Genomic DNA, 14,607 nt, shown 5'->3' on the forward strand with positions numbered 1-14,607 from the left:
CAAATCGTTATTATAGTTATGGTTAAGAGTAAGTTTCCATGAAATGAATGTAATGTCATTTAAAAAGATGAAAATGCTACTGTGTGTGTGTGTGTGTGTGACAGGCAACTGGTCATATATTTTGTTTTAATTCCTTGTTGAAGACCATTTCACTGTGGAGCAGCATCAAGAGACCCCCAAATCAATACTATTTATTACATCGCTCAATGCGCGTGCGTGTGTATGCATGTGTGTGTGTGTGTTCTAATAGTGAGGTTTATGGGGAGGATCACAGGTATTGATCTGAACAGAGATAGATAGACAGAGAGAAAGGGACTGAGACAAATGAGTGAGAGGCAGAACTGGAGAGACAGAAGAGAAAGCAGTGGTTCTCCCTCTTGCTCTATTTAAATGTCAACCATCCAATAACCGGTTGAAGCCAAAATGAAATGTTCTGACCCCTCAGCCATTAACACACAAATGTACACACACAGGACAGGAATATTATTTGCTAAGCAGACAATTACTTTCACAACCTTCCCTATTTTTTGTCTTTTATTTTATTGGTGAGATATTTGTATCTAAATTATTTAGCAAATGTTCACATTATGCTTAGAGTGTGTGTGGTGGGGTGGTGTGTGTGTGTTGTGCATGCCCTTGACAGTAAATTCTTATTTTGAGAAGTTGTAGTGGAATGTGCGCACACACACATCGACATGCTCGGCCCAGATTTAATCTTTATTTTGTCACAACCTTAAGCGCAGGTGTGTGTCTGAGTAATAACCGAATGTGAGAGTGTATGCAGCCTGTTGGTGTGCCAGTGTGTGTGTGTGTGTGTGAGTGACAGGCAGATAATGGGTTGTCAGTAGAAGCAACCAGTTTGTGTCCTTGTGTTGTCTCCTCTGAAAAAGGAAGGCCTGGGAAAAACCACAAGCCAAGACAAAGAGTGTTTTGGAGACAGATTTGAGTTTTTATTTATAGCAAACTGGTTTTATTCAAAAATCCTTGAAAGACTTGAAGGAAGCAGGTGAGTTATTTTAAGACTGAGTTAAAAAGAGGAAGATTATTCAGTTCTGACTGATCAAAAGTTGTATTTAAAAATTTATTTTGTAACAGAAAATAATGAACACATTTTGTCCCATTAAGTATATTGTTGTGCAGTAATTTTGCTGTAGAGTGAAATCAGTGGACATCTGGGGAAATTACAATCAAAGGAAGAATTATTTAAAGCGTCACACTGATTCTTGATGTAGCGACCTTCTGCTATCTTGGCAGTATAGTCTCTGTCATCTGCTGCTGACAAGAAACAGTATCTTGCAAATTTCTTTTTCTCAAAACAATTAGCATTTGTACATAATACTGATAAAATAAACTACAAAGTACTTTTACTTGAGGTCTCTGTGCAGTTTAATTACTGTACTTGAAGTCATGGAATCAGTGTAAAACCTTTAAAAAAGTGATAAATGATTAAAGGGCAAAGTGGAGCAATAGTTATGTGTTTGTTTTTTCAAGATTTAGGGTTTTTATGACAATATACTGGTTAGAAAACTATTTACTTTGAGAAAGTTTCTGTTTAATTACCTCTGCTGTCTGGCAACCATTTAACAACTGCTAACTTATTATTAGTTTTGCATCATGGACCAGTTCTGTCTTGCATGAAAAAAGTAAAAGTTCTCCAACATCAATCTATACAACCTAAACAGCTTCAGAGCAAATCTGCACTACTGTTAAATATCACATGAAGAAAATTCAGCAGTGTAGCTGTAATTGTCTCTGTAAGCTCAGTGGATGAACCTCACATTTCCTTTGAACATGGTCCTGTACAGTTGCTTTCATCAAACCTCGTAGATCAGGTGGTCACTGCTGTCTCAGAGGGTGTTACATCCTCAGGACTAATTAGATGCGTCTTGACGGAGTAACATCTCTTCTCTTGGTAGAGACGTAGTTCCCAGACTTGGACTGATAAGTTTTTTGCAGTGATTGGTAAGTCCAGCAGGCAACAACTTTAACCTGTACTCTCTGTCTCTCATCCGTCTAAGTTGATTCTTTTTGTTAAATGCCAGAAGAAGCAAAGGTAGTTTACATTCATGTAAATTACCTGCAAGCCATGAAGTAAGCTCATGTGAGCAGTAAGACAATTGATAAAGAATAGAAGAGTTTTGTGTTTGTGATCTCTGCTGTGAGTGTATGTGTGTGGGTGTGCTAAGACTAGGAGGTTATTGATCCAGTTAAATGAGCCAGTTAAGGTAATTAAAGCCCTGGGCAGTGAGAGAGGAAAGTAGATTATATTGACAATAACCATCTGAATACACATAAAAAATGGAAACCAAAGATGTGCCTCGGAGACGTTATAGCATTTGAGAAATGGTTGAATGGCAGCTTGGAGAAATTAGTGTTTGTTAAAACTCAGTAGTTTCATCTTGGGAAAATGTTGGCTCAGCACTCCTGATTGTTTTTGGCAACACAAAATACATTTGCTTCAAATTCACCGAGCACAGAAACTCTAAACCTCAGACACTTTAAAGATACTTCTGAAGTTTGCTAAAGTTTGAATTCAATTATGCATATGCAGAGGATAATCAAAATTCTCCAGTCTTAACACAACAGATATAGTGTCTTATATTATGTGATTATGAGACCGGTATGTTTTCTTCTCACCATTTTGTTCTTTCTTTTGTCCTATCTCTTTTCTCTGTAGAGCCCATGCGTACTCCGAAGAGGCTGAAGATTGCAGAGACCAGGTCTCGTTTGATCGCAGTTGACTGGGAATCCCTGGGTTACAACATCACTCGCTGTCACACTTTTAATGTGACCATCTGCTACCATTATATGACAGCCAACAACCGCAGCAAAGCTGACTGCTTGGATATGGATCCTAAAGGTAGCATTAAAATCCTACTCTCAATCAGGCTATGTTGCTGTGAGTAATTATGGGGTTGTATTCAGTGATTATACGACTTGAAAATAAGCAAGAAAATATATATTTTTTAATGAAGTAGCTCACTGAAAGCTGTCTATTTGATGAAGTAGTGATGAGAACGTGTTTGTTTTTAGGTGAGTAGTCAATAATATTTGAGGTAGGATTGATTATTAGCATTATCAGTCAGTTGGTTTAAACACTTCAGAAATCAGACACACTGATTACAAGCATTAACTGACACTTTTAAGTATTTTCATGGCATCATGTATAAAAAAACATCCTTTAAAACCTTTTAACGAATATTAGTAACCCTTGCTGAGCTAATAGCCGCTAAATCTAACAGTTGATTGACAGAAATATAATTGCAATTGATTTTGATGACTAAGTTGTCAAATAATTTAATCTTTAAATTCCAGCAAGTCTTTGATCCCAGAAGGTTACAACAGAACAATTAGCTGTTTTTTGGTTCATGTCAATGAACTGTACAGTTTCACAGTCCTCGTCCTAGTGACTGCTGGACCTGCTGGACCTGCTGGACCTGTGGGGTTTAGATCAAACAAATCTTATTCAAATTCATGCTAAACTGCATGTATTTATCAGGCATGATAAAGTCCTGGGCTGGATCCCTTCCCTAAGTCAAGACTTAAAATAACAGCAACAAGGTTTTCAGATAAAACAAGACATCATTTAAAGGCATCAGTTTAAGCTCTGAAAGTGTCGGTTGATAAGATGAAAAAAGAATTCTTCTTGGACTTAGTAATTATTGTTTTTCTGTTTTCTCCCCTACCAGCACCACGCCACCTGGTGGGAAACCTGCCCCCGTACACTAATGTCAGTCTAAAGATGATTCTAACCAATCCAGAAGGGCGGAAAGAGAGCGATGAAACCATCATTCAAACTGACGAAGATGGTGAGATATACAAAAACGTGCTACATTTATTTATTTAATAAAATGTAGATATTTACATTTATTTTAGCCCACTCTATATGGGTTATAGTTAAAAAAATAAACGCATCAAAATCTTTTTGATTGGTAGCGGCTTTCTCATTTGCCGAACGGAATAATGTTGTTTTCATTAGCATCAACTGATTTTGTCTGTCTGTCTGTGTTAATAGTTCCAGGTCCTGTTCCCAGTCAATCACTTAGAGCCACTCCATCTGAAGAGACAATAAGTCTGTACTGGAAGGAACCAGCTGAGCCCAATGGAGTCATCACACAATATGAGGTACTATCAGCTGCAGGAGTGCTTATAGGATCCAAACAAGCAGTATCCTCCCTCGGATAAATAATAAAACCTGGTTTCTGTTTTTCTCCATGTCCTCTCAGATCAGCTACATTGGTGTGCGCTCATTTGACCCCTCAGTGCCTCTGCAGCGGCCGGTTCTCACGGTGTCTTTACCTTCAAACACAACTCATTACACATTTTCCCAGCTCCACCCGGGTGTCACATATCAGCTGACCATACGAGCATCTACCTCAAAAGGATTTGGTCCTGCAGCCACACTTAATGTGACCACTAATATCTCAGGTAGAGGAGAATTTTCAATGCTTCAACCTAGCATAAATAATTACAACACCATGTTTAGGTAGCTGGATGATACTCATGATTGTCTCTTTAGCCCCAACAATAGATGAGTACGATGTGTCAGAGGCGTTTCTGAATGAAACTGCAACAACCATTACTGTCCTGCTCAAACCTGCTCAGGCCAAGGGAGCTCCAATAAGGTATTCATTTAGTCAGAAACACATATCATGCATATTCATTAGTCATTACAGGAATAAAAGTAACTGTATTTATTTAAAATATTATTATTTGTGGTTTTTCTGTTTATAGTGCGTACCAGATTGTGGTGGAGGAAGTGAATCCTCAGCGGGCTCGTCGCCAGGCTTCCTCTGATTGTTACGAGGTGATTATTTTTCAGTTCTTCATACATTTAACAAACCCAGTGTACATAAATGTGTTTGCTAATGTACATTATAAATAATGCACCAAAATAGATTTTCACCACTGAATATCTGTTTCTATTTCTATCTATTTTTGGACTTTGTAACTCAGTTTTATTAAAGCAAATGTTGTTTTTGTTTGTTTGGGTTAATTTGAGGGGTTAAATGTGTAACATACTATTTGACACGCAGTTATATTCACAAACCATTTTTATTTCAACTGTTTGCACATATACACTCACATTGCACTACAATGCTGCACTTCATATCTATAAACTGAACTGTATTGCATTTTCTCCCAACAGATTAACAGACAAATTGTCTTTAATGTCCCCAGGTTCCAGTTTCTTACCACAGTGCATCTAGTGGTGGTTCTCCATATTATTATGCTGCCCAGCTGTCCCCCAGCAATCTACCCGAGCCGCTTCCTTTTACTGTGGGAGACAACAAGACATATCAGGCAAGTGATTTTGTCTGAACTTTAGCAATGAAAATATGTCATAACAGAAACTTGTGAAATAAATAATATGTAAAGCTATTTTAGGCCGTGTGATGTGACAATCAAATGGACAAGAAAATTAAGTTTGGTGGAAATTATCTTGTGATTTAATGAATTGCTGTGGTGTTTTTTTAAACATTCCTAAAGATAAACTAAGTTCTCAGAGATTAAAAACAGTGCTTTTGTTTCAATGTTACATTATATTACAGACACTCTAGTGAACCTAAAACGAGACGGAAACAATTGGAGTCCAGTAAATTGAGGAAGGAGGTGAAGCTGCTGAGGAAATAGTTCACTCGGGTAGCTTGTGAGCAGAAGCTGAGGTTAAATGAGAAGCTGAGACAAGTGAAGTTAGGAACTTAACAAGAGAACTGAGTTCAGATTGTTGGGAGCAAAGCTGAGTTTTAGGAACTCTAATGCACAGGTTTACTTTGTTCCTGTGACAGAAGTTGTAAAAAGAGGAGAGTTGAGATCAGAAACAAGCAGCTGTAAGGACCGAAAGGATGTTGGAACAGAATTTTATCACTGGTCACAAACATGGCCAAAAATGTAAGAAGCAAACAACTGAGCAGACCAGCGATCTGGCTGAATGAAGGCGGCACAGCTGCCTTTAATGTGTGTAGATCCTGATTGTGTGACTGATTGCTGTTGGTGGGGTTCTGCTCTAAATCTGACATCTGCCCCCACATTTGAACACATACTATACACAATCACACAACAAGAGAGAAATTAGAAAGATTGCTGCTCATCCAGCATGTGAGGCTGGATTTGGTTTGTGCAAAATTAAATAAGTAAACCAAAATTTAATTGGTCAAAAATCTATATATTTAGTGTAAACCATGTACTAAAAACATTAAGTTCACCTTTAGTTTTAGTGGAAAATATAGAGTTCTGAGCAGAACTGGTTAATTTAGCATGTTAAGGGTATTAGAAGATGGTAATAGAGGCAATACAGAGAACTGTGTGATACAAAACCCAAGTATTAGATAAGTTTCACAACCATAGATTCTTAATAAAGTCATAAAATGAACATTAGTACCTGACAGCTCTTCAGGTTTTCCTGATATAAAGCTAAACGGATGTGTCTCTTCCTCCTCAGGGTTTCTGGAATCCTCCGTTGGCTCCAAGGAAGAACTACAACATCTACCTTCAAGCTGTTAGCAGCACAGAGAGGGTAAATAAAAATGTGTTTATATAAAGACACTCATCACACAGAGAGCTTCTGCTTCTCATCTGTGAAATGTTTTAAGTTATTACACTCAAAGAAAGGTTCCAATTAACTTTAAATTAGACCTATGTTCAATGTGATTAGACATATGTAGCATCTGTTTAATTATACACATAAAACATATAGTTTTTATTATGCAATGTTTTCTTTGCTGTGGACTGACGTGTGAGACTAAAGTATCTCACATATACTTTTGTTTTTCTTTTTACAGGAAACTAAGACGCAGTGTCTGAGGCTGGCAGCTAAACGTAAGAACACCCTGTCACTGTTCAGATCTCTTTAAACGTTTCATGATTTTTTACTGAAAAAGTAAAAATAGGGGGAAATAAAATCAGGTAAATTTAAAGATGCTTCCTCAGCTGTGCTTACATGTAGTTACACAGCTTAGACAGTTAAAAAATCATGTTTAACATGTTTATTCTTTCTCCTCTCATATTATCCTTTTTGTGATACTGTAGGCTTTGTACAGAAATCTGACGCTCCTCTTTAGGGTGTTTTCAGTGGAGATTGTTGTCTCTGTGGTGAACGTTTAGTGCATGTCAGAGCAACAAAACACATCTGTGTTATGTGTGCTGGTGTGCATCTTTAACATGTGTACGTGCACAAACATCAGAGTTCTGCCAGTGGCCATATGTTTATAGATTATTAGACAGGTTTTATGATGTGGAGATAATCCTTTGGAAAACACACACACACACACACACTGTTTTGTGAAAAGATTTTTTTAAAATCATTCCGATGGATTAGGGTTTAGCTGTGTGGAGTCAGAACAAGGATAAACAGAAAAATATGATCATATTTCCAATGAAATTGACAATCCTTCCCTATTATGTAGTGAGTAGTGCTAACCTTTAAAGGACTGTAAAAGCCTTTTGTTGTTTACTTTACCAGTAATGTTAATTGATTATGAGCAAACAGTTAAAATTGAGAAGATATGAAATTCTCATTGTTGGTCTTGCAGTGTTATCACCAGTCTAATAATCTTATTTTTGTAAATAGTGAATATCTACATTTATTGAAAGCATGCAACAGTTAATATTGTTATCTTAGTTTATCTGTAATACATGAATGCAGGAGATAAATACTTAAAAAGTGACTAAAAACAGAGTGAACTCAAGAATTTATGCCATGTTTATGGAACACCGATTGAAAAATTGCAGAGATTTACTACCAAAGCTTGTCTGTTGTCTTTCTTAGACAGTTTCTGCTCCATATTAAGGCGTGCCAATGCATATGCCATAAAGCACCCTTATTAAATGCTGTTTAAAATTTTTCTTCTGTGTCTTGTTGCACAAATTTAAAATAAATCATGCAAATTATACACCAAAGCATGCAGCTTAGTCAGGAATAGTGTGCTTTGACCTTTGGTAATGGTACGTTGCATGATGTAGACAAACTTCACAAAAATTTGCCAAAAAGAAGAAAAAATGATTTTGGTGAAACACATGAGAAAACCCAGCCCTCTTTGGAGCTCTGTAGATCATCATTCAATCTTTAAACATGTCACAGGAAGTTATATTTACTAGAAGAATTTCTTTTTTTATCTTATTGCAAAGTTTTGTTTAAATTTTGGGCAGTAACTGCATAGACATTTTTAAATTAATTGTTGCATTTCTGCACTCAGTTCGACCCGCTTGTGATGAAGATTCATAAAACTTACAATAGAGTAACATAATTCTGGGTGCAATCAGCAGCCATTCTAAAACTTTCACTTCTGATTAATTTAGGCTGATGGCATCACTGCAAACACTTTCTAAGAACTAATGCAATAAATGATGTGCAGCTGTTTCAAAGGTCCAGTTAAGAGTTCCAACAGCCAAAGCATTTAGTAAAAAGGAACCTGCGTCTCTTAAACAAATCCCTCCAGTTGGTGCAAGTTCACTCAGTGTGATTAAGAAATGTCAGCTTGTAGACTTACAAGGAGTTTGATCCTCGGGTAGATCAAAGGTTTGGTTAAGTCCCACCAGTGCCTGTGAGGTGTCACATGTTCACAGTGAAGTAAGAAGAAATGGGAACTTTCCAGGGTCGTCATATTTCAAGGATTGCTTATAGCTGTCGTTACCAGAACAGGTGGCCACTTGGTATGAAAGCTGCTAAAACAAGCTGAAACTCAGCCCGAGGAGGTTTGAGCGAAGCTGAAAGACTTTACAGAGGATTAGAGATTTTTCTTTAATAGTAGGTAATAATAGAGAAGAAGAAACTAATGGAGGGGGAGGTCAGAAGACCATTCCTTCCGTTCCCTCTCTGTCCCTCTGCATGTGTGTGTGCACTGAAGCGTGCATCCAGGGGGAGGATTAAGTGGTGGTCCTATTAGGTCATCTGGGGTATTGTGTATTGTCACTGCTGCCTCAGGGAGTTTGGTGTGCGTGTGTGTGTGTGTTTGTTAGGGTAAGTGCGGGTGTTAGTGTGCTGACCTGGATAATTTTTACAGACATTAAGAGCTGACATTACGAGGTCAGGCTGGGAAACCTTTCAAGATTTTTGCTGGATTTTCTTTTCTTTTTCATTTCTTTTTGTTGTTTTTTTTCTGCTGTGTAGTTCTCTAACAGTTTCTCAGCAGTTTTGTGTTATTTATTAATCATCCTAATAAAAAAAGAGAGTTCCATTAAGAAGACTGAACAAGACAGACTCTCAGGGAAAAATTTATGTATTTGTCTCCAAAAAATGTATCAATTTGTGGGGGGTTCATACAGGTTGGTCCTTTGTAAAAAAAAAAAAAAACCTCACAGGATATTTAATCAACCCACAACTGCTTTCTCACCAAATATTGTTAAATGTAAAAATGGCTGAGAAAAAGCCACTTTTGTGTTTGCTAAGGTTGCTTAGCTGTGGCAGCCATTTTGAATCGGGTTGACTGAATGGTAATCAGTTGTAGGTGTTCATCCCGCAAGAGCTGGATTAAAATCCATCTGGTGGCTCATAAGGTATTTTGCTAACAGAAAGACAGACCTAAGTGACTCCAGTTTCTAATAGTGCAAACAAACACACACACATGCACACACATACAGACATGGATAAAAACACATTCGCTCCTTTATGTTTACCAATAAACAATAATAAAATACTTGTGATTTAGTTGTTTGTACTGGACAAAAACATTCTTAAATTTACTTTTGGAAAAGCTATAAATGGAATTTTAAATGTTGCCAATAATATATGTTTATATTTAGAACTGCTGAGTTTGTCATTCAAGATTTTCTGAATTTACAAACTAATCTGTCCTAGTTAGTAAAACCTATAAAGCAGAAGCCATATTCAGCTCATTTACTTTTGTTACCAAGTGAAAATTAATGTATTGACAGCCCAGGAGTGAAGGATGTTATCATAACTCCTTACTAAAGTACTGGAATCTGAGCTCATAATTCACATAAATCAATCCTTACTACAAAACCAAACAAGCACTTGAGAAAAGGACAGCAAAACTTGAGAACAATTTACTTTTTTTTTCATAAAATTATAGTGCTAGCTGTTCAAATAAATTATGTGTGGTACTTCTATTAGGAATCAGTTGATCTGGCATTGATAACGTAGACACTGTTTTGCTTTTCTGTGTAGTTTCCTCTTGATAAAAATACAGAATGTCTTCCTCCAACAATGTACAAACAGTGTCCTGTTGTTACATAATGACATATTTTAGTGACTAAAACACATAAAATATATGACAATCACAAACATGAGCCTGATGAAGCAGGATTATTTTGTCTTGTTGACATTCAGCATTTAAAGTGGATTATTGTTTGATAAATGTATTGCAGTTTGTGGAGTTGTGCGCATATGTTTCTGAGTTGGATTATTTGGATTATCATAATACATCATAATGTTCTTATGTAGCGGTATAAAGTATTCCGGCTGAATGAAATTAAATCACTAAGTGGAGCTCGAGAGCCTGTAAAATGTGCTCTTTGTTTCCGTAGCACTCTCTGTCCCTGATGAAATCGGGCTTAAACTCCTGAACACCACGCACCATGCTTGGAACATCATTGATGAATTATATTCCAAACAGTCGAAGTCGGGGAGTTCAGTCAATTCTCTGAAGTCATCAAGAGGAGAAATGAGTTTGACTACAAGTAATAAATGGTGACACTGGTGCAGAAACATTTGACAGCTGCTGTCAAATTACATTTCAAAAGCAATACCCAATGAGAGCTCAGTGCCCTGGATGAGCCGAAATGCACAGAAAAAGCAACAAAAACACACAAATTGAATTAATTATCGGTTTGTTTGTGTAGTAAATGAGTTTTTTGATGTATTTCTGCAAACAGATTGCAGTTTTTAAAAAAAAAGAAGAAAGTACATGTGCAGAGATATGTGATAAAGGACATTAATCATCAGGTAATTATGAGGGCTTTTAGCTTCATCGATCAGTCTGGAAAAGATGTTCCAGACCAGGAACAAACGTTGTCGGCTTTTACTGCTGCTCTTTTATAGGACTTTATCTTTGTGCTGTCTAAGAAATGCTCAATTATAACAGCCATTTTTCTTCAATGTATGAATTTTGCTTTCTTTGTCCGGATTTAACTATGATATGGCTGCTTTAAAATGTCCAGATAAAGAATAAACATCTCAGTGTTGAAGTAGTTATGGAAAACATGTCATTTAGAAACAAATTACTTTAAATGATTTTAAGCTAAATTTATATTAAAAACGTTGCAAAGGTGATAAATTAAATGTCTGACATTAGTGTTCCTGAGGCTATGAAGTGATTTTTACTGCACTGTCTGTAATGCAGGATCATTTAAAGGCCTAAAGATTAGAGATATTGATCGATTGATTGCTGAACTAATGCTTATGGACTTTATCGTCTTCAGCCATTAAAGACAGGCAATCATGTCAGTGTATGTGTCTGTGTGTTTGTTGTTCTGTCAGCAAAATATCTCATGAACCACAGGACAGATTTGACTGAAACTCTCACAAAGTAATCATCAGATGGACGTCTACAACTGATTACCTTTTGGATTTAACCTGACAAATAATCAACCATTGCAAACACAAAACTAGCTTTAACTCTATCATTTATACAGATATTGAGCTGAAGTTTGGTGTGTGGTGTGGTAGTAGCAGAGGCTCATACCCAACGCATGCTTTGAGCGCTAACAGAAAGCCCTGTAGTTCAAAATTCAGCCCTAAGCAAATATTTAGGCAACATTTGCTTTATAAACAGAAGTTAGCACAACGTATGTGCTGGCAGTTCTCTGACTGCTCCTTACAATTTATTCCTAAAGGTTTGATATTTACCTGATCTTTAGCTCAGACATGATGAAACCCATTTAAATGCTTCATCTGTATTTGGTTCCTCTTTAATCTCCCTGCTTTCCTGATATTTTATGATTTGTAAAGAGATCTGTAGAGAAAACATAATCCATGAGGCTGTGAGCTGGTGTGCTCTGGTGGCGTGAGGTGTAGAGTTGTGTAAATAGCTTTTAAAAAGTGTCAAGATGCTTTGTTCTTGAACTAGCCTTCTGTCAGGGAGCAAAACAGTTGTTCAAGTCGTTCACCTCCACGTCTGGCTAGTTTGCTTTGCTAGGCATTTCAAAAACAGAAATTTTAGATGGGTTCCTAACCTAAACAAAAATTCTGCATAGAAACGTAATAGATCTTTTAATGCCAGCTGTTTTAATAAAAGCTACTACTTTTAAAATGATAAACATTTTATTTGGAAGCTGGAAAACTTTTCCCCATCCCAAAACATGAACATAGAAAAAAGATAACCACTAAACTGAACTCCTAAATAAAGGTTTAAAGTAACATTTCTTTAACTATCATAAAATTTTGTACTTTGAGATTTAAATTTGGCTTTTTCATAGACGTGTATTATTCTTAAAAAAAATACAATAAAATCTCAACACCATTCTGAAGCATACTTGTATTTCCTCACAGTTCCTAGTTATTGTTTGATTTTTGATAATTGCAGGTGCTACGGAGGAGCCGGAGGTCATTCCTGATCCTGCCAAACAAACGGATCGGGTGGTGAAAATCGCCGGGATCAGTGCCGGCGTGCTTGTTTTTATTCTGCTGGTGCTGGTAGCCATCCTGTTGGTCAAGAAGAGGTGAGTGGCAGCTCCTGGCTGCACCCACTAAAGCAGGCCTGATGGAGACTTTGACGGAGACACCAAACAGCCATTATTCAGTGTACACACCAACACGCATACAGACGTTCACTGGAGCCCAGTCTCTCTGTGTGTGTTAATCCAACACCTGCTGTAGTCACACCATCTCTCATCCATCCACCTGAAATATTGATCTCCCCTCAGAAACTGTCTGTTTGTTTTATAAAGTTTTGTGTTTTTAAGGCTTATAACTTGTTTTTCTCAAGTAATGCAAAAAATATGTTTAAATTTATTTTTTTTTATCTCAGCTGTTTTTGGCTTAATGCAGAAGAGATCTGAGATGCTTCATAGCTTAATGTAGCATCTGAATAAAGCTGGATAAAAAGGAACGAAAAGCTAAAGTAATCTATATAATTAAAGGAGCAAAACCAAAAAAATGTGATGAATCTCCGGTCAGTTGTTTGCAGAGGAGCTGATTTTGACCAAGAAGACTGAGAAAAGAAATGTAAAATGTTTTTTTTACTAAGTAATGAAGTTGTTTAAAAAGAGAAAAAATCATGTAAACATATTAATGCTTAAACTAAGTTTTTACTTCAGTGTTTGTAAAGTACTGAGAGTTATCTGAGCTGATCCTGCTGTCACGGCAACAGTTTGGCCCTGTTGTCTTAATTTGGTTCAGAGCGCCATCATGTGGTGACTAAACACAACTACAGCGTCTGAGTGCCAGTTTTACTCGGCTACAGATTCATACAGACGTATTTATTTTCTGCTTTTTATCCTTAGCTCATTCTAGTTCCAAAGAGGTGAGAAGACAACAGTAACTCATGTCATTCATAAACTTTATCTTTATTTTTAGAATAAATATTCCAACTGGATATTGTTTCTGTTAATTTTAGGTATAATTACTGCATACGAACTGAACTCCACAAGTTATTGTAACACTCACTTTGAGTGGTGCAACATCATTTATTGAAACCCCTGTCTATGTCAGACATAAAAACATCTTTCTCCAAACACATTATCAAGATATGAATTAGAAAAAATAAACATTTAAATTTTATATAGTTCAGAAAATAATAATCTCAACTAGTTGGTAAACAACCGAGGAAAGAAGCTGCTTTCTTTAAACTTATGTTCTAGAAACCTCCAGATTCTTTGATTAATTTTAGGTACCATAAAATGAGAAAATCATTCGACTTTACATTGAGCTGTCTGCATATTTCTGTGTATCCATTTTTACAAGTGATGTGCGAGCGTGTAAACCAATATTCAACAGTATCTGAACATGTTGCTCTCACTCTGATCCACTCATGGAAATCCTGACTTCAGAGAATCCACTTCATGAGGGAATTCAGAGGATTTCTACTTTTAGTTAGAAATATTGACATATATTTCAGGCACACTCAGAGTGGGAGTTTTCAATAGGCTCTTTTTACATCACCCCCTCTGAACATTGAACTATTCCTCTTTTCAGAATGTTTAGAGAGCAACCAGGAATAGATTTTCTCAATTATGTCCAATCACATTCTCACTCAGCAAATGAAAAACAATTAGACATTAAAATACAGAATATAATGACCTCTCGTCATTAGAGAGTGTTCTTTTCGGAGAACCCGTCCTCCGTATTTTATTCTAATTTGGTTAATGAATTTCCGTGAGCCAGCCATCATGCTGCAGAATCAGTGTAAAAATCTAATTATATCTGAAAACCAGAGAAGATGGGCCTAATGAGCATTTCAGAAAATCTGTTTTGAATAATATGTCGGCTACTGTTGGAGTCCCATTTTTGTTACCAAAATGGAGAGTACACCTAAACAATAATCACTTTACATAGATTTCCGGTTGGTTTTAAGCATGCAAAGACATCATTTCAGTATATAGTTGTGCAGCAACAAGCCCTGATCAGCTCATGCTAGCACTAAGGAAGCTGCTTTGTGTGTTTTGGAATAAAAAACTGTTAATGTAACTTTTGTTTTCATTCAATTCAGA

At 36.6% G+C, this 14,607-nt stretch overlaps 1 protein-coding gene across 19 annotated transcripts in view; it reads left to right on the top strand.

Moving 5' to 3' along the window:
* The window catches only part of ptprk (protein tyrosine phosphatase receptor type K), a 104,872-nt gene that overhangs the window by 71,553 nt on the left and 18,712 nt on the right, over positions 1–14,607 (top strand). For all 19 annotated transcript variants that reach the window (XM_017411868.3, XM_017411872.3, XM_017411871.3 and 16 more), the window contains 10 exons: positions 2,678–2,860; positions 3,690–3,809; positions 4,016–4,125; positions 4,227–4,428; positions 4,520–4,625; positions 4,735–4,807; positions 5,182–5,304; positions 6,443–6,517; positions 6,783–6,819; positions 12,483–12,618. In XM_017411868.3, coding sequence (XP_017267357.1) covers positions 2,678–2,860; positions 3,690–3,809; positions 4,016–4,125; positions 4,227–4,428; positions 4,520–4,625; positions 4,735–4,807; positions 5,182–5,304; positions 6,443–6,517; positions 6,783–6,819; positions 12,483–12,618 — 1,165 coding nt within the window. The remainder of the gene's footprint in view (positions 1–2,677; positions 2,861–3,689; positions 3,810–4,015; positions 4,126–4,226; positions 4,429–4,519; positions 4,626–4,734; positions 4,808–5,181; positions 5,305–6,442; positions 6,518–6,782; positions 6,820–12,482; positions 12,619–14,607) is intronic.

The sequence above is a fragment of the Kryptolebias marmoratus genome, linkage group LG19 (genome assembly GCF_001649575.2).
Source record: "Kryptolebias marmoratus isolate JLee-2015 linkage group LG19, ASM164957v2, whole genome shotgun sequence".
Classification (NCBI taxonomy): Eukaryota; Metazoa; Chordata; class Actinopteri; order Cyprinodontiformes; family Rivulidae; genus Kryptolebias; species Kryptolebias marmoratus.